Genomic DNA, 19,399 nt, shown 5'->3' with positions numbered 1-19,399 from the left:
CACTCCTGTGGGTCCAGGCTGCAGCAGCATAACACGTGGGTGCTCAACAGCAGTTCAAATCAGGTCATAAAATCCAATTCATCAAAATAACCTTTTAAAAATAGATTGCTACAGTTGGTTTCCTCTGAAACTGAACTGCTTCAGGCTCCTGCCTGAGCCACCGTTTGCAGGGTGTTTGCACACCAGTAGGAAAAGTAATAACTAGAAAGGTTTTAATGCAGTTCCTGGAACAGCTCTCAGGGAAAATACATACATAGATTGGAAGTGCAAAAAGGAAGCCAGGAGAGGAGATCCCTTCAAAAGTCATTAGCTGCAGCTGTTAACATAGCTGCATGTCAGATTAAAAAAAAAATAATTAAAAAAAAAAAGAGCTCATAGTCCTGCTTTGTTTGCCTGTGCTCTTTGCACACCTGCCAGTTAGGCATCCTTAGTGTGCCCTCCACGCTCTCCTATTAGTTTCAAGATTTTTAGTTTAATCTGTAAAAGGTTTCTGTCTTGATCACTTGACGTTAAAACTATTTTGTGTACAAACTGAGGTCATGGTGCATCCCAGGACAAGAGGAAAAGAATGGACAGACTCCCCCTATAGCACTCTCTCATTCAGTAAAAGTTGGAGGCCCATTTGGATTGGGGACATCTAGAAAACAGAGCCAGGGAATGGGTTTGCTACTTCTCAAATCTTCCAGGTATACATGAGCCAAACAAAGACTTTGCTGGGGACCTGCAGCCAGTAAAAAGTAAGGGCTATGGTCTGGACTAAGGAGCAATGGAGGGGCAGTAGAATTGGATCTGGCTGAGATGGAGTTAACTTTCCCCATAAAATCACAGAATTGTGAAGTTTGGAAAAGATCTCTAAGATCATAAATTTCAACCATCAACCTAGCACCACCAAAATGTTCACCACAAAATCATGTCCTCAAGTGTCAAAGTCACACATCTTTTAAATCCCGCCAGGGATGGTGACTCCACCACTTCCCTGGGCAGCCTGTTCCAACCCTTTCAGTGAAGAAATTTTTCCTAATATCTAATCTAAACTTCTCCTGCTACAACTTGAAGCCATTTACTCTCATCCTGGGAGAAGACACCAGCCCCCACCTTGCTACAACCTCCTGTCAGGTCATTGTAGAGAGCAATGTCTCCTCTGAGGCTCCTTTTCTCCAGGCTAAACATCCCCAGCTCCCTCAGCTGCTCCTCATCAGACTTGTGCTCCAGACCCTTCCCCAGCTCTGTTGCCCTTCTCTGGACATGCTCCAGCACCTCAAAGTCTTTCTGGTTGTGAGGGGCCCAAAACTGAACTCAGGATTTGAGGTGCCTCAACAGTGCTGAGCATAGGGGGACGGTCACTGCCCTGGGCCTGCTGGACACACTATTGCTGATACAAGCCAAGATGCCACTGGCCTTCCTGGCCACCAGGGCACACACTGGCTCACAGCAGCCCTCACAGTGCTGTGCTTTGTACTCGTAACTAGAAAGGTGTTGATAACACACCAGTGTTTGGGCTACTACTGAGCAGTGCTCACAGCACCAGCACTGTCTCTCCAACGTTCCCTGTCTCTCCAGTAGGCTGGGGGTGGGCAAGATCTTGAGAAGGGACATAGCCAGGACAGCTGACCCAAATGAACTAAAGGAGTATTCCATACCATATGATGTCTGCTCAGCAATAAACAGTAAGAGAAAGGAGGAAGAAGGGGGGTCATTTGTTATTTATGATGCCTGTCTTTTGAAGCAACCGCTATGTGCACTGAAGCCTTGCTTCCCAGGAAGTACATTGCCTGCTGATGGGAAGTAGAGATGAAAATATTTGGTTTTCCTTTGCTTCCACATGCAACCTTTGCTTTTTCTTTATTAATCTGCCTTTACCTTGATCCCTTAAAGGTTTTTTCCCATCTTGTTTTCTTCTCCCTTACCTACTGAGGAGTGGAATGATAGAATGGCCTGATGGGCACCAGCCAAGGTCAACCTGCCGCAGGCATTTGCAGGAGGAAGAGAGCTCCCACACGAATCTCTACAGTCCTCAGGCTGGTGATCACTGCCTGTACTACACCTCCCACAGCCTCTGTCTCTAAAGATAACTTCCAAAGAGGAAACTTTCCTTTGTCTATATATTCCCAAAGGAAGATGTAACATGACTGTCTGTTTCTTGTCAGTGGGAAAATTACTCTTTGGAGCAGCACCTAATTAGAACTCTTTGCAGTTGCCTCATTCACATGTTACATGGGGAGCATTACTCTCCTCATGTAAACGCAGGTGGTGTATGCAATCAGTTGGTGCTCTTCAGAAGGCCATTCTACCCTGGATAATGCCATGTTAAGCAAATGGCCCTGTTTGGAATAGCAAGACACAGGTTTTACATTTGCGAGATATATTCCAAGAGGAAAAAGTATGAGGAAAAATGAGGCCAATAAAAGGAAATCATATACTATGGTTATAGCTCTATTAAATTTGGCTGTGTGGAACCAGTCAGGAGGTACCTTCCCATGCCCCAAGGAACTAACATGCCCACGAGAGACATCCATAGCAGAAACTTCCTGGCACAGTGGTTGGCTCTGCAGCAACAGGGAATCTGGCACTTGTAAATGACAACAAAGCAGAATCAGAGCTGTAAATGGCTCCTGACAGCATTCTCTTCATGGAGAGATCCCTGCGAAATATGGAATATATTAGCAAACCTGGGCTGGAAAGCAAAGCATTCTTAGGTAGGTGGAACTTTTTAATAGCATGTCATTAAATCTCTCTTACATTTAGCATTTAATAGATTTAACTTTCACAGCAGCATGCTCATTACAAAAAGGGCACAGGGGACCTTACCAAATAGTGAGCAGAACAGACCCAGAGCCCAAGTGCCTCATTGTCAGCATTTGGGTACCATGGTGATGAGCAAAATCATCTGGATGTCTTAACACATTAAATTGGAAATATCCTTACTCTGCTACTAGTCTTCTTTGGCCCCATCCCCACACGAGTCTGACAGCTGAACACAGGCCAAAATTTCTGCCTGTGTAAATTACTGTAGCTCCTCTGCTGTCACTGGCATCAGGCCATTTTTTATACCAGCTGTAGTTCTGACCTACGTATATTTAAAAATATGGTCAGTGTAATAAAAATCTTAAGACCATTTGACTTCTTGGTGTGGACATAGGCAAGGTGTGTTAATCTCATTTCCAGGACTAAGGCCAAGATGTACAACCTGTCTGAAGTAGGTCACCTGCATCCATATATAGGCACCCATATCAAGTGGTTTAAGAAGAGCCAAGTGTTTGCACATCTCTCTGATTTCACTTGTCACTTCAGCCATGACTTTTGACAATCCTACAGTAGAAAAGGATTGGTGTGCTTTTCCTGGTCTGTGCCCTACCAACAGAAGGTAAAGCCATGCAGCTTCGTCAGGATTTGCTCCGCCCCCAGGACATGGGTTTTTCAAGAACACAAGTCCATACAAACTCAAGAAAACCACTTACTACAGGCTTTGTGCCTGATTATCCCTTTTTATAGATGAGATCTCCCTATTCTACACAAAGGCTGTGACACTTAAAATGTTCTGAAACGCTGCACTAATTCTGTGTATTACTTCTAATTCCTGTTATCTCCATTACTACTGCACGCCAAGGGGAGCTGAGGATAGCTGAGCCAAGCAAAGAAATTATTGTTCATTGTGCACATCTTGAGCACTTCCTGATTTTGGAGGTGGATGCTACAGAAACTTGTCCTTTGACTACCCAAAGAAGAACCTACCAATCATTGGTTTTGAGCTATTGCAAATGAGCATCATAAAGCTCCCAGGCTGAAACATGATGGAGTTGAAGCTGGAAAAATACTGGAATTAGTCCCTATCACAGCAGCCAGGTCTGAGCTGCTAGTTACACCTTACTGCACAGCTCAATGAGGAAGTCAATCAGCTCTGAAAAAAAAAAAAAAAAATCTTTTCCCATTACACGGGCTTACATGTTGGGCAGAGTCATTTTTACAGACTCCCATTACCACACGGATCAGTTTCAATAGGTCTAAACTCATCCAACCAACAGGGTTTCCCCTCTGCTCAGTTTTAGTACCAGAGACAGTGTTAACAACTTTCTCCTGGCCTCAAATAGTTCAAGACCATCTCATTAGGGATTTGACAAATAACCTGAAGCATCAGACAGATTACAGACTAACAGGCACCTGTAAGAGATAGCTGACCTATTTAACACCCCAGCTAACTTTTGAGCAGGACTGAGTTGAATAGGAGCAAGCTGTTAACTGGAGATTCACACACCATAGATCTAAGTCCTCCAAACTCACAAGATCATTACTATTTACCCGGTAGGCCTGACTTGCTCCTTAAGACTAAATTTGTCTGAATGCTTCAGACTGACTCAATTAACATCACTCCTGAACTCTCTGCCTCAGCACAGAAAAGCAGAGCAGGAAAGTTAAAGTGCTGTGAAGAGAGTGGCAGTCAAGTCCAAGGAGGTTGGCTCTTCATGACATATTTCTGTGAACAAGATGCATTAAATGTGAAGCAGAACACCCAAGGATTCTGGCTCTGTGTCTTTGCTTCATACGGAAATGCCTCCTCTTTGCAGCATCAAAGCAAGACAGGCATTTGGTGCATCACTATTAAAAGACTGCAGTGTGATAATAACAGTCTTCAATGGTATGGGACATCTCCTAGAAGAGAAAACCTTGTTATTTTTCCTGTGCTTTGCAGTACCTCCTACGGCTGCTTTCCTCAGCCTAAGCATGGTACGTGCACAGGTTTTGCCTGTTCCCTGCTTTCACTGTGTACCCAGAGAGTCTTTCAATTTTTTTCTCTAAAAAAACCCCCTAGTTTTGGCTTTCCATCCCAAAAGCTACAACTCTAATCAAACATCTTATTGTCTTATTTCTGTGATTTCCTCTGGCTTCTGACCTTTCCCATACTGACATCACCTGCTTCCCTTCCAAAGAGGATGCAGACTCTGATCCCTTTCTCAGCCAAGTGCCCTCCAGTTCTGAAGTGCTCTGCGAGGTAACTTTGTGACACTCTTCCATGGTTTCCCTACAGGCTTCTCATTTCTTCCCTGTTTTTCTGCTAGTACCTTATTCTCAGCCATTCCCTCTGCTCCACACCCAGTGTTAGACTCTGTAACTCCTCTGGCTTGTCCTTCAGATATGTTTAAAAACAAAGCAAAGTAAAACATGAGTCTTCGGTTAAAGAAATTCACAATCCACTTGACAGCTTTTATCATAAGCACTCAATGGCAAGGACCATATTTTTGTTCAGTGTTTCCAGGGCATCTGCTTCAGAAGAAACTAATCAGTGACTGACAATAATACAAATAATAAACCCTGGTAAAGAATCGTCATAACATGACAATATCACAGACCCTATAAGAAGACTGCCCAATTCAAAGTTTTATTTGCATTCACTCAGAATACTTTGAATAGTTTCCTGCATCTATAGCTTCAAAAGCTACTCAGACTGACAGGTACAGCACATGAAAGGCCTGTGAAACCAAAGGCAACTCGCTGAAAGTTTTCATCTGGAGTTTCCACTATACTCGTGCCGTGGGAAAAGACAGTAGTAAACAGTGGAAGAGAAACACAGTCCAGATATTTCCACAGAAAGTAAATCTGCTTCCACAGAGAACTGCCTATTTCTTGCTAGCTATTATTTTTAACCTCTTGCAGATTTATTTTTACTACAATTTAAATGTATCTGTTATACGCCATAACATTATTATTATGAGAGACACTAAAATAGCAAAGTATTCTAGGCACTTGATACCGTTTTACAAAGCAGGGAACTAAAGCCAGCGATGACTGCAGCTCACTGCAACAAACACCAGTCACACGACACACACACCCCTTTAGCCTTACTCCTCATACCTCCTCTGTGGAGTTACTCCCCAAGCTGTGGTGTGCTGTCTCCTGCTGTTTAACGGGGGTGGCAGGGAGCAAACAAGGAATTAAAATGCATCCAGTGGGATGAACTTCTGATTTCTGCTACCAGGCTGTGGGCACAGCCTTGGACTCACAGCCCACAGCTTGGAGCCACTAAAGCCATCAGCTAAGCCTACATATCTCGTAGCAAAACTATCTAGGATACTTTAGAGTCATAGAATAGTTTGGATCAGAAGGGACCTTTAAAGGTCCCTGCCATGAGAAGCGACATCTTCCAAAAGATCAAGTTATTCAGAGCCCTGTCCAACCTGGTCTTGAATGTTTACAGAGGTGGAGGCATCTGTCACCTTTTTGAGCTATCTGTGCTTGTGTTTTCACCACCCTAATCCTAAAACATTTCTTCCTTATCTCTAGTCTGAATCTACTCTCTTTTAGTATAAATCATCACCTCTTGTCTTATCACAACAGTCCCTACTCATCTTTTTATAAGCCCACTTTAAATATTGAAAAGCCATGAGAAAGTATCCCTGGAGCCTTCTCTTCTCCAGGCTGAAGAAGGCTTTCCTCACAAGAATCCATTTCCAACCTCTCTGATCATTTTTGTGGACCTAACCTTGGGGCTTTAATTTCATTTTTCACTAAGCTGTTTTAAATAAGCAAAGGTTTGTTTGTGCAAGGGTCTCAGGTTTTTGGCTTCATAGTGTATACTCTATTAAGACTAATAAAATACATTTAAATAAAGAAATTCCATCTTTATTAATGAGCTTAACTTTTCAGTGCTCCAACACTGAATGACATCTCTTCATGTCGAGACAGGCTATGGTAGATCATAACTTTCCACTCCCAAAGAACACAGCTGGCAAAGCTCTTTTGTTTTCAGCTTGGATGCTGTTTGGCACAACAGTTTGACATTCGCTTACAAGACTGGTGAAAAATATGCACTGCTAATTTTCCTAAGTGCCACGCCAGCGTCTCTGGGGGCCACATGTTTGCCTACCTTGCCATAGAGTAATGGGATTTCCTCCCAGATAATAAAGTGAACTTCACATCAGCTAAGGCAAGACTTTAGATAGGTGTCCTCCGCCTTCGTTACTGAACGATATATTCATGGCAAAGCGCTAAAGTTGATAACATCTTTAAAATACATTTCTTCCCTAGCGTGGGGGATACAAGCCGATAATCCCCGCAGATCTCCTTTTTCTCCCCCATTGCCCCCGCGGTTTATCATGTCCAATTAGCCATCTGCCATGCCGGCACTGCCATACAAAGGCAGCCCGCTCCCCTCCGCCGCAGCCCATCAGCAGGGCCATTGTCCCGGCTGACAAACAAGAATCAGACACTATTGTCTCCAGCTGACGATGCTGCTCCCAAAGTAGGCTGCCAGTTGCCATTAAAACAGCGGGAGCGCCAGAGTACGCTCCAGGAGTCAGGAACCGTGCCAGCAGCGCCGATGTTACCGGGTGAATCTATACAAAGCTCTTTTTGAGATATATATCTATATATTCTGATTTCAGGTAATAAACCACCCTCTCTATCCCAGTTGCACCTGAGCATGCCTGACCTACTGCCTTTATGCTTCACCAAGCACTCACCTGGTAAAGAAATGGTCACAATCCCCAGAAGACAGCAACATCTTGGTGTCAAATCTTTCCTTGTAATGTTGTTTATTATTATTTTAAAGGTAAGGCATGTCTTCTGCCACTTCAGCACAGCTTATTCCACATATCACACCTTCCCCTTCACCACTTTCCCCCCCCCCCCTCCCCCAAATGTATTTTAAAACACTGAAAACTCCACCATGTCTATGTGGGTACCAATTATGCAACAAGGTTAATTTAATTTCTCTTACAAACAACACACATTCACCCTTTTTCCCAAGGCCACTTCACTAAAAGAAATTACTAGAGCAGCTGGTCTGCCAGTCACCGAGATGTTAAATTGAAGATCATTTCCTCTTATTATTCTCAGCAAAGCATGATGTGACCTTACACTAAAAACTACAGGCTGCCTAATTATGGTAGTTTTGTTCCATCAGTGAAACTGAAATGCTGGTTCATATAATTAAGGTTACTAAAAAAGGAATTCCATTTTTAGTTTTAAAGGTAATTTGTTGCCTTGAAGTGGAAGTGCAACAAATTAGACCTATGTACCTGTATGTTCTCAGCTTGTGTAATTTGAAAGAAACAGAAAACACTCCTAGATTTTAGTAACAAAGCCACACGTTGATAAGACACAAAGCACCCCAATAAACCACAATTTATTCAAGGCACTAGTTAATGAAAATGAGCAAACAAAATGAATATTTATGTTTATGTTTAAAAGTAGAAACAGAATTATCTTCTAATCCCTTGATTAGGAAACAGAAATTATTTAAACTTCAACAAATGTTTTAAATGATATTACAGTCTCCAGCACTGAACATACATTGTTTCAATATACCCCTTTTAACCGTCACTGAATAGTTAAAAATAAAATAAATGAAAACCAACTGAAACTAACATGAATCCGCAGTAATCACATCGGTTGCCGACCTTCACAATGACTAACAACAGAGGAAAGTGTTTGCCCTGGATTCAAACGCAGTGCTCATTATGGACCAAATCTGAAATATAACATGTATACTTACATATTTTGCTGAAATGTTACTCTATTCTTAGCACAAAATGCTCTAAATCCCATTTCAACACACTGCAGTCCACATATCACACAGGTGACTGACTTAAACCTAGATTTACGATTGCCACTGCAGTGTCTGGGCCAAGTTCTGTTTTCCGTTGTATCTGTGAAAACTCCCAAACAATTCCTCTGAAGTTCTCTGGATCTGTACAACAGTAACACAATCCATCCCAGAACCAAGTGGGAAAGAAATAATTTAAAATATTATGACTTCTTTCTTTTACAGCCCTTTACACTTTAAGGTTCTCCATTCAGACGATCATACTTGACTTTTTGTATCCAGCTTTCTTTTGCAAAACGTATATTGTAATATTCACTGTTATTCCTGCCAGATTCTCTAGGCAAAATTCCCCAAGTGGCAAAGTCCCTTCAGTTAAACACAGGGCGTGTGAGCCATGCAAGGCTGTAAAACGGGAGTTGTTTATCCAAAGAAATATTAAAAGCAGGACACCAGTCCAAATCAAACAAAAGCACAAATACCTCTAAGTCGTTTCATGACTTTAAGTTCCAGCCATAAAAGACACAGCACTATGGGTTTATAAGGCCTTATACTCCAGAAGTATTTTCTTTGATGTAACTATGAAATACTTAAAATACCACTGGGTACTGTATGGTACATGTCACCATGGAGCAATAAAGCTGCTCGACATCCATAATCGACCTTCCCAAAGACCACAAGGTCACAGCAGCTGAAACAACAGAATACTTCATTCCCAACCTTCAAGAGGCCCAGAGCACCTGTCCAGCCAGAGGACTCCCCAACAGGCTCTTAACATGGGGGTGTGCTTGGAAATTACACCGAGGAAAACCCACCAAACCCATTTTTAAAACCTCATGTTTCCCCGGTAGGTTATTATTGTGGGACTTGATAAAAAATACAGTATGGGAGGCAGGTGGTAGGACACAGCAACAGTTGTATCTACCTGGCCAGGTTGGATGCTCATTTCTATCCATGCCACTCATCATCCCAAGACACACATGGCCATCTAAGGCCACAGGCAAAAGAGTCTACACAAACACTAGGAAGCTTGTTCCTTTTTGATGACTTCAAGAATACAATTTTCTTCTTTCAGAATTTCAACCCCAAAACACAGCACAGGCAACAGGCCCCCACCAACAGCTTCTGTAGGTGCCACATCGAGCTTTGTGTGCCTGTGCACTTCACTAATGTCTGTGCTATGGGCTTATGTTTCCTACTGCACCCTGTCCTGGAAATCAGGGATTGTGAACTTCCGTACACATGAGCTCTGAACAGAAGCTGGGTATGAAAGGGCCCTTCCTCTGGAAGTAATTCTGTTCAATATTAATTGAATTAATATCAAACACAATAAGCATCTTTCTACTGGCCTATAACACAATGCACTCTCATCCTGAACAAACACATTGTAAATAACTATCAGATGTCATCCCTGATGCCCTTCTGAGTGAGGAAGAAGGAAGTAGTATAGGAAAGAAATTATTATCTGAATATAAATCACTCATTTAAATTGTGCCCTTTCAGCATCAGACAAAAAGAGATCCATTTTTTGTCACAAGAGCCCACAAACCAGCAGGTTCTGCCCCCTTTCTGAGCAGCATCTGCATGGTGAGAGGGGGAAGAGGATAGCCATCTCACCAAGACCTCTTGATTCACCTTTATGTCCTTTGCCATGTCTATACGTGAATTCCCAGACTAGCAGAGCCGCCTCAGAGTCTTGAGGTGGAGAAGATGGGACAACAGCAGGGCAGAGCCACACAGCCTTCCATGTGCACTGGGGTATCCAGTGACAAGAGGCTTCTAGGGCCCCACATGTAGTGAGATAACTGTCCTCCTCCCCCATGTCAATCACATGGCAAAACAAAAACCACCTGCATTAGACAATAAAGAAAGAAAACAACAAAACTCACATTCCTGACAGGGTCAGAGGTCAAAGCCTCCAGAGAGTGGTACAGCTTTTAATTAACAGCATCACCTCAAAGAACACAAGGGCTTTCCAAGTGGTAGGAAAGACCTGACAGTCTTTTCTGCAACAGAGCCTCCTTTATCAGCACACATTGCCAGACCAGGCCTTATGAATTAAAAAGTCTCAAGGTGAGGAAGCCAGGCATCACACGAACACCTCACCCCCAGTGACAACTCGGCTGAATCAATTTACCTGCTCTACGAGGAGACACTTGAGTCCATCAACCTCGAGGAGCACTTCTCTGCAGACATCATCTCAAGCACATCTATTGATCAAACAGCCTGGCCACTGCCAATTATTTTAAAGTTATTTAATAGCAGAGCTGCCAGTCACTCATGCACAAATGAACAATGCTAGAAGAATAACCAGATGAAAAGCAGAAAGCAAACAGAATAATTCATCGCGTTCAAAGGAGATGGAATAACATCAATTTTCGACTCACACACGGGAAGTATCAATGACAAAGTTGGCATCTTCATATCAGACACAATCAATGCTATACTTAAGTACCAGAAAAATAAATTAGAAAATAAAACTGTACCTGATAGTGGATAAGAAATATTGATGATTACTCTTGTTAGTAATTGGTAGTTTGCTAAATTGTTCTGTCTCTGACCTCTGTAAATATTTAAACTTTTGGAAAAGGGTTTCCTTATGTGTTTCACCTCTGTTTCCAAAACACATTGCATAAATTACTGCAGCTTAGGCAGGAAGTGAAAACTTTCCCTCTGTGTCTGTATCCAAGGGATATCTATCATTTGTGCACTTTACGAAGTGACTTACTTTATGTTTGAAACAATAAGTATTTGGATTCTGTTCCTTGCAATATAGAAGTCTCAGTACACATTAAATATAGACTACTGAGAATTCCAGAGAACTTGCTCATATTTTATCTGTCAGCAAAATAGACATAAGAAACTTAATAAGGAATACCTAGGCATAGATTTGGTTTCTTACTGAAACATAAGCTCAAACAGAAGCGACAGACATCACACAGAAATTACTGCTGCAATTCAGCACCCAGTGTTATCCTAGAAATCAGAGCTGGAGACTGCTATAGTAATTTCTGCCCTTCAAGTCCCTCTGCCTGTTAATTTTTATCCCAATAACACGGGATTGATTGTCTAAAGGAGAATTCCTGAATTCCTTCCGCATATATCTGACGGTGAAAATTAGAATAGTCCCTGTCCTGCCTGTCTCCAGGGAGGTTTAACTGACTGCCAGCATCAACCACACAGGTGTTAAACCCACCCTCTTTCTAAAGTCATTCCTAGTTCTCATCAGTGTTAAGCACCAGAACAGACCTTCCTTTATTACCTGGTGTTAACTTTCTCAATTTGACTTTCCAGGTACAGCTCAGAAAGCTGCTATCTCAATTGTCGCTGCTGATAAGGGACTGGTACCGCGAGTGTTTGGGTGCTGCTGGGGGAGCTGTTCTGCGTGCGGCGCCGCTCCCAGCATCAGCCTCCTCTGCCGGTACCAGGGAGCAGCCTATCGATCCTCCCGGCTCAGTGCAAAGCCCAGCCGGTTGCTAAAAGCCTCTGAGAGAGATATTAGTTACTCGGACCCTTGTTTTTTTCATAGAGAATAATGCGTTCATGCTTTTCCATGTGGTAGCTGTGAATTTGGGAAGAGTTTAGGCTGTTTAGTATATGCATGTGCTTTTAGAGCAGCTAATCTTTAAACCACACAGATTCATTTTTTATTTGATGTGAATGTACAACGGCATGTAAGACAATGGTTATGCTTTACAAAACCAGAATATAAGTCAGGACAAAGAATTAAAAAAAAGATAATACCAAGGGGGAAGGGATGCTAAGTCAATGCAGGTCTCTGCAGGTCTAACAGACCCTGTCTCTCAGCCTGAGAGGTGCGGGAGAGTCAGTTGTGTCCTGGCTACAACTGTTCCCTCAAGCCCCACATGAGCTGTTCTCTCAGCCATCCATTAACCCAACTTCAGACAGGCACAACAGCAGCACACAAACCCCAGAAGAGAAGGGAGCCCAAACAATGCAGAGAACCAAGTCTCATTTCACAGAAGTCGTGCCTGCTCTCGTGCTTTCCCCATTTCTCAGAGATGTTGCCCAGCCATTCTAACCAATGACAATCAAAATTAACTACTACTAACTTCGGCGCTTTTTTCATATCATCTTTTTGGACACAAGATGCTACATAATGGTGCAGAAACCTGAATTTTGCCATCTTCTTTGATGAACCTTAACGTAAAGGAGACAAGCATCAGAGATAGCCTACACATACATGCTTCACTGCAAGGATGTGGCCTAGGCCCCCCTTCCAAGCCCAGGTTCCTGCGATTTTGTTTCCTCAAGCAGAAGTATTAGAAGAATCTCTGAAATCTCCATGTTAAATGTATAATGCAGGTGACAAGTGTATTTGTGGATCTACAGGTGAAATTTCAGGTGAAGGAGGCAGGTTGGCAGAAATGTCTAGCCACACGCCTCCCTGTGTTTTTCCCTCATTTAGGAATACCTTTTTCATATAAGCTATTTAGGTTTGACTCTCTCCAAATTCAATTCTGCTAACGTGCTTATGTTGAGAGGGCAGTGTTGCAGAGAAGTGATTCAGCCTGAGGTGAAGAAGGGGAGAGAAGAAAAAGGTGGAGGGAAACCTTAATTAACAGGGGGTTTTTTAAAGGAAAATTGGTGCATTATTTTTCTCTTTTTTTCCCCTAACAAATCTGTCATTGTTGAGACTTAGGAAATTAGCTTGTAACCAGGTAGGCTATCAACAAGCAAATATCCTATGGCTTAATGACTTGTGGATCACAAGATACACACAGCCAGACCTTATTATACTTATCCTCTAGATCAAAGGGTTTTCACATAAATGGGGTGCAGTCTACCATAGCAGGGAGCTGCTGCAGGCCTTCAGGATTTTACTTCTTTAAAGTTGTGGTGATTACATAATCGCTTTTTGGTAAGTGGAGCTCAAAGCACTATGTGTAGCTAATGAGCAGGTAGAGGGAGGAAAACAGCTGAAAAGCAGAGTTTTGACAAACAGCTGTGGCAATAAGTGTCAGTCCTAGCCCACAAGGGTCAATGCCCTTGTGAAAGAAGCATTTAATCCTTTACAATTTTTAATTAAAAATCTACCAAGAAGATTATAATACTTTCTTAAGATTTTGATGGAGGGAAGGGAGAGAAGGGGGGTGTGTCATGCAAACCACAAGTTGCTTCACCTCAGATGCTGATACTGTGCTGGTGGCTCCCACACAAATACCACCCCACAAACGGGTGATGCAGTGGGGACCCCAGCATGTAGCTATTGCCCATAGAATTTAATTAACCATTGCTTCATTAGCAACACCACGCTCTGCCGTAGCCCAGCTACACTTGGCTCCACTTCAGCATCCTCTGAAACGGGAGAGCAAAACACAGGACTCTCACCCAGCCCTGAGACACTTCGCGAGCCGTTCCCCGCGGGGTCAGCCTCCCCGGCCGGCAGCGAGGCTGCAGGCGAGCGCTGCCCGGGGCGTCTCTGCCCTCACTGCCCACCCGAGGGCGGCAGGGGCAGCTCCCGGCGCTCCACCCGGCTGGCGCGGGGTGGGCAGGGCAGGCGGCCAGCTCCGCTCCCAAACACCGGCCGGTACCCGGGTGGTGCCGCCGCCCGGGGCGGGGGCCCGGCGGGGCCCAGCCGGCGCTGCCTCCTGCGGGGGGTGACAACGCGACAGCTCTCCCCGAGCATCCCGGCGGGGCTTTTGTGCCTGCCTGGGGAGGGGGCCCGGCCGGTCCTCTCCCGAGGCGGTGGGAGCGCAGCCCCGGGGTAACATCCTCCCGGGGGCGGGAGAGGCGACCGAGGCACGGACGCGCGAGGGGCTGAAGAAGACAAAGCGAACAGGCAGGCAGGGACCCCCTCCATCCCCTCCTCTCCCCTACTCGCGACTCCACTGTCGGCGGTGCCCGCGCCGCAGCCGCCAGCCCCGCATCCCGCGGCGGAGGCAGGGCCCGGTGTTGCTCCGGCCCCTTCCCCGCAGCTCCCCTACCTGTTCGGAAGAAAGCATCCACCTCGGAGTCAGGGACAGCGCCTTCCTCCGCCGCCCCTTCGGCGGGATTCATGGCTGGGGGAGAGGCGGCAGCGAGCCCGGCGGCTGGTAATATCCAGTGAGTTAGGGAGGAGGAGAGCCGAGAGAGAGAGAGAGAAAAAGAGGGAGGGAGAAGAGGAGGGAGGGAGGGATGGAGGCGCGTTCAGCAGCGAGCCCAGCCGAGCGCCGCCCGGATCATCCCTTCCGCGGTGCCTGCGGGGCGGCTGCCCCGGGGCTGGGCTGCGCTGCCCCCGGGCTGCGCTGGGCTGCGCTGGGCTGCGCTGGGCGGCGCGGCCGGGGCGGGGTGCGAGTGCCGAGCCCCGCCGCCGCCGGCCCCCTCCCCTCCGCCCGCTATTGTTCCGACCTGCTCCGCTCCGCTCCCCCCGCTGCCGCCGCTGCCCCTCGCCGCGCTGACAGCCCGGCCCGGCCCGGCCCCCGGCGGCCGCCCCCGCCGCTCCCCTGCCGGCACTTCCTGAGCCAGGCCGGACCGGCCGCGGCGCCCCCGCCGCCGGAGCAGCCCCTCTGCGGGGCGCGGCCGCTCGGGCGGGGCGGGGCGGGCCGGGCACAGGTGCGAGCACAGACACCCCAGCGGGGGCCGGCAGGGGGGTTTTTTATTCCCTACCGCTGTGCGCTCCGCAGCCGTGTCGCTGTGCATCCCCGGGCGGCACCGCTGCCATGTCTCCTCTGCGAGGAGCAGCCGCGGGGGCTCGGCGCGGCGCTCGGCTGTCAGCTAGGCAGGTACTCGGGCAGCGAAAGTGAACGCTACTGTGGTTACACAGACACGAAAATTCTTCTTTGGTTTTCTTTTCTTTCCTTTTTTTTTTTTTTTTTTTTAATGTTCATGAGCTGTAGGGCACTATTGCTTTGGAAACGATCAGTGAAACTGCATGTTGTTGCAGGTATGCCTTCATATTTTGTTCTTTATAATCCTAGGTGACTAGAGAGCCAAAAAGGAGTTTGAAAAGCCAAGACCCTGGTCCCAGGTCAGACACCGATTCAACTCACTAAACGATTTTGATTTCTCTACTGTAACTCCGGTATTTGTGGTTTGGGACAATAAGTGTTGTCTCAAAAGGAGTGCTGTGAGGAATACTTGTACTTTGTTAGCTGCCGAGTTAAATATTCTTCCCTGAGCCCAGCTATCAAGATTTCAAGCACAGACAGGCAGAGATAGACAGAAAGACAGATGTTTGCCATTTGGGCACTTTCTTCTGCTGTTCACCTATTTGAAGTTGCCCCAGCTCCTCATTCTTCTATAATCACGTAACGGCTCTAAAACGAGCAGCCTGCTTAAGGAGAAATGTTGCTGTTTCACCTATTCAAACCACGGTTGTAAAACAGGAGTGTTACTCTCACACCTCACAGTTCTCCATTTTTGTTTCCTCTACTATTAGGAAGAAAAAGCAACTGTTAGTGTTATCACCCCTGTGGCTCTATCACTCTTGGATAACCCATCCTTGCTGTAAAATGCCATCCATCACTCTCAAGAATAGAAGTCCTTTAGCCAGCACATCCCCATGGACTCTGTATCGTTATTCTATAGGAGTAATGTCCAGTCACTACTCCTGTGCCACTGAAAAACTCTGATGTTTAAGGGACTTGAGGACAAAACACCTCTGAGAACCTGGTCACCACAGAGACACTCACTGGAGCACTTCAAAAGATGTATCAGTCTAGTGCATCTCAAGACAGAAAATACTTGGAAGTGTCAGAGCCAACTGCTTATGAGTGACACTGTTTGGATCAGATCTCAATCCGTACATAGGTTAGCAGCTGAGCCTGGCAGAACTTTTCCTGTTTCAGCCCAGATTACTTTAGATGCCAGAGGAGCATAGGTTTCCTCCACCTGATCTCTTCTCAATAGAGCTGAGTGAGAGAAAGGCTGGATTTGGATGTATATTGCATTTGATTAAAGACTGAAAATTTCCCTGCAGAAACTTAACTTTCAAAATGGTAATGACCAGGCAGGATGAGCACAGAGATCTCAGTCACATCTTCTCTGACCTTACTGTTTACTACTGGAATTGAAACAGAATATGTCATGCCCAGAGACTCAGAAAAGGGCAAACATCCTATAGAGATCCATCTAGCATTTAGTTTCCCTCTGGTTGCCTTATTCCCTCCCTCCTGATCTCTGATGTAGTGTGATTTCCCATGCCTAACTCCAGCTGGTTTTGGCTGAAGCCATTTATCCTTCTATGCTTATGGATAAAAAGGGTCATTTCACAACTGTCTGCAGAAAATAGCATCACAAAAGCTATGTCCAGGCTGCTGAAGCTCACTGTAGACCCCTGTGCTGTCTCTGAGCTCACCTCCTTCGGACAACCAGGATTCCAGGACCACCTCAGTATCAGGCATGCCAGCAGTGGGGCATTACCACAGTACATTACCACAGTACAAGCACCTCATTACAATCAGTCTTTCAAGCACCAGACTTTCTTCAGTGACCATTCACCCCTTCTTCCACATCACAGCACAAAGCAGAAAAGCTTTCCATCTTCCAGGCTTAAGGAAGCTGCACCATTTTGAATCCCATCTCAAGATCTCATCTCTGAATACTCACTAGCCCAACTCAGATTCACTCCTTAACCCTCATTCTCCCCCAGGTTCATTCAGGAGTGTGAGCTAAAGTCTTGATAGCTGGGAAGAATGTGGCTTCCTCATGAAGCACTTTGAATCCACTCAGGATTTGCTACAGCCTGGTGGGCTTTAGAGTTAAAGCATTGTAGAGCATCCTTAGAAGCTAGACAGAGGTTACTCATAAGCAGAGAAGGTTTAGCATCCTCCAAAGGGAATGAATGTTGTCAGCGATGGAGAGATTTATATTCCCCTTTCATTAGGAACAGTGCAGGCGTGGCCTGCAGCACCAGCTGTAGAAATCATATAGGCTACAGAAAGCACATTTTTCTGTATAACCTGCAATCAAACGTGTTAGAAAATACTGAGGGAGGGAGTGGTTCATTTAGCTGGCCTGTCATCCCAATACCTACACAGATTCCTGGGTAATGATTAAACCATCTAAGACACTCATATTTAACCATATAAAATACCAATATCTTCTGAAAACAAATTATTTTTTTCTTCACAGAAAAATGTCATTGCAACAAGAATGGTCCCAAATCTCTCATAATTTAAAACAAATGAGAAGTTCCACTTTTTAAAGAATAAAGGTGTTTGGAGAGGTTTTTTTGAATAGAGTTTCATTAAGGTCTACCAAGACTTAGCCGTGAATATTTCTTGCCCATCTCTGCTGTGCAAGACACACCAAGTATGTTCTTCTCTGCTTGCAGCTCCATCAGCCAGGGAAGCCCTGCACAATATATTCACTGTTTTCATGGAATTATCATTGAAGCATTAGTCCTGCTGTCACATTTTGCACACACCTCTTATTTGCACACACCATGGCAATGCAGAGTGGGGAGTACCACAGTCTGCTATCAGTAAATTTTAGTGCAAACCCAGACACTGAGCTACTATTTTTATTAACACGGCAAGCAGAACAGGGCTGTCACTGTAAAATATCATTAACAAGTGGGAACCACCATGACTTCCGTTCAAGTCCCGGCAAGAAGTTTACAGTTTTTGTTGTTCAAAGAAGAGCCGTTAAATAAAGAATAAAATACTTTCTGCAATGTATAATTCACTTTTTAGATAAAATGCTGAAGGCACCTACAGTTTCCTTGAAAAACAAAACACAAAAAACCCCCTGTAGAATTACATAAGCCAAAATACACTAGTTTCACTGACAGACACGGCTTCTAATCTTTTGCATGGCTCTACTTGACAAATGCCTCAATTCATACCACACAACTTACTTTAACTAGGTACGAATGTTTTTCTTTTTGACAGCCCCTAAAGCCGCTCAAAGATCAGAAACTGTCATACAGGCTTTTGATTTAAGGCTTCTGCTACAGTCAAGTTTTCCAGTGGGATGGCAATAGGTGGCATCTGAGTGAAACACTTTTTAGCTAAACCTCATGAGCTTGCAAGCTATAGGATGGGAGGAGGGAGAAGAATTTGAACAAGAAATCAGCAAAATTCATCTTTCCAAGAGAGCAGATCCAAGACAGAAGAAATGCATTTGAAGGCTCTAGGACAGTTGCACTGCTGGCAACAGAATAGCACTCTGAGAAAGCGCATGCAACATGGGTGTCCTGCACAAAGGATCAGGAGTCCAGAGCTGCAAAACACAGTACGAGGGGCAAGGGCTGTCATTCAAAAGGGACAGGGGGAAAAACCACCCTGGAGGCTCAGTAGATGAGCTGCAGCCTGCAAGGGGCTTGTGCACTTACTTGTGCAGAAAGTGCCTCCCATTCAGCGACACAGCAACGTCTAAACAGAGAGTGTTAATAGGTGGGATCAAGAGAAAACCTGAATAGCAGAAGAGGAAAATATAAGTCTTAAAAGCACATAAGGCTGCCTTGTTAATAATTTATTTGCAGCTACATTCTGGGGTATGTGAGAAGAATTTCTCACACCCAGAGACCCGTTCAGACCTATGTTTAGGTATTAGACTTGAGACTACTACACTTTTAAATGGCACCAGGCACAAGGGGGTGGAAGTTTCCATCCACGTTCTAGACTATCAGGAATGTTGCAAGGGAAAATCTGCAAGTCCCTAGAAACAGGGTGCTCAGAGAAGACTCGAGGGCAGGATGGAGGAGGCAGAAGACACGTTTCATATGCGTAGGCTCAAATGCCCATATATATGCCAAAGATAATTTCTGGCTCAGCAGACAGCCCGTGCACATCAAGGTTGGCTTTGCAGCATCCACATGTACATTTACACATGTGGCTTAGCTCTGTCCTTTGCTTAGATGTAGAATAGCTGTTTAGGCAGGCATGGAGCAAGCTCTAATTCCATGCCAAAGCCCTC

The 19,399-nt window shown here is 45.1% G+C and overlaps 1 protein-coding gene across 9 annotated transcripts in view; it reads right to left on the bottom strand.

The window, feature by feature from the left end:
* KALRN (kalirin RhoGEF kinase) overlaps positions 1 to 15,164 on the bottom strand; it is a 507,433-nt gene extending 492,269 nt beyond the window's left edge. For 7 of the 9 annotated variants that reach the window (XM_064661424.1, XM_064661428.1, XM_064661425.1 and 4 more), the window contains exons 1-2: positions 15,146 to 15,164; positions 14,485 to 14,589 (exon numbers count right to left, since the gene is read on the bottom strand). In XM_064661424.1, the coding sequence (XP_064517494.1) occupies positions 14,485 to 14,557 (73 nt within the window). In that variant the 5' untranslated portion in view covers positions 14,558 to 14,589; positions 15,146 to 15,164. The remainder of the gene's footprint in view (positions 1 to 14,484; positions 14,590 to 15,145) is intronic. The other 2 variants (XM_064661431.1, XM_064661430.1) reach the window with 1 other exon arrangement.
* Between the last annotated feature and the right edge of the window lie 4,235 nt (positions 15,165 to 19,399).

Source organism: Pseudopipra pipra, chromosome 7, assembly GCF_036250125.1.
Source record: "Pseudopipra pipra isolate bDixPip1 chromosome 7, bDixPip1.hap1, whole genome shotgun sequence".
Taxonomy (NCBI): Eukaryota; Metazoa; Chordata; class Aves; order Passeriformes; family Pipridae; genus Pseudopipra; species Pseudopipra pipra.
This window is presented reverse-complemented; position numbering and strand designations above follow the sequence as displayed.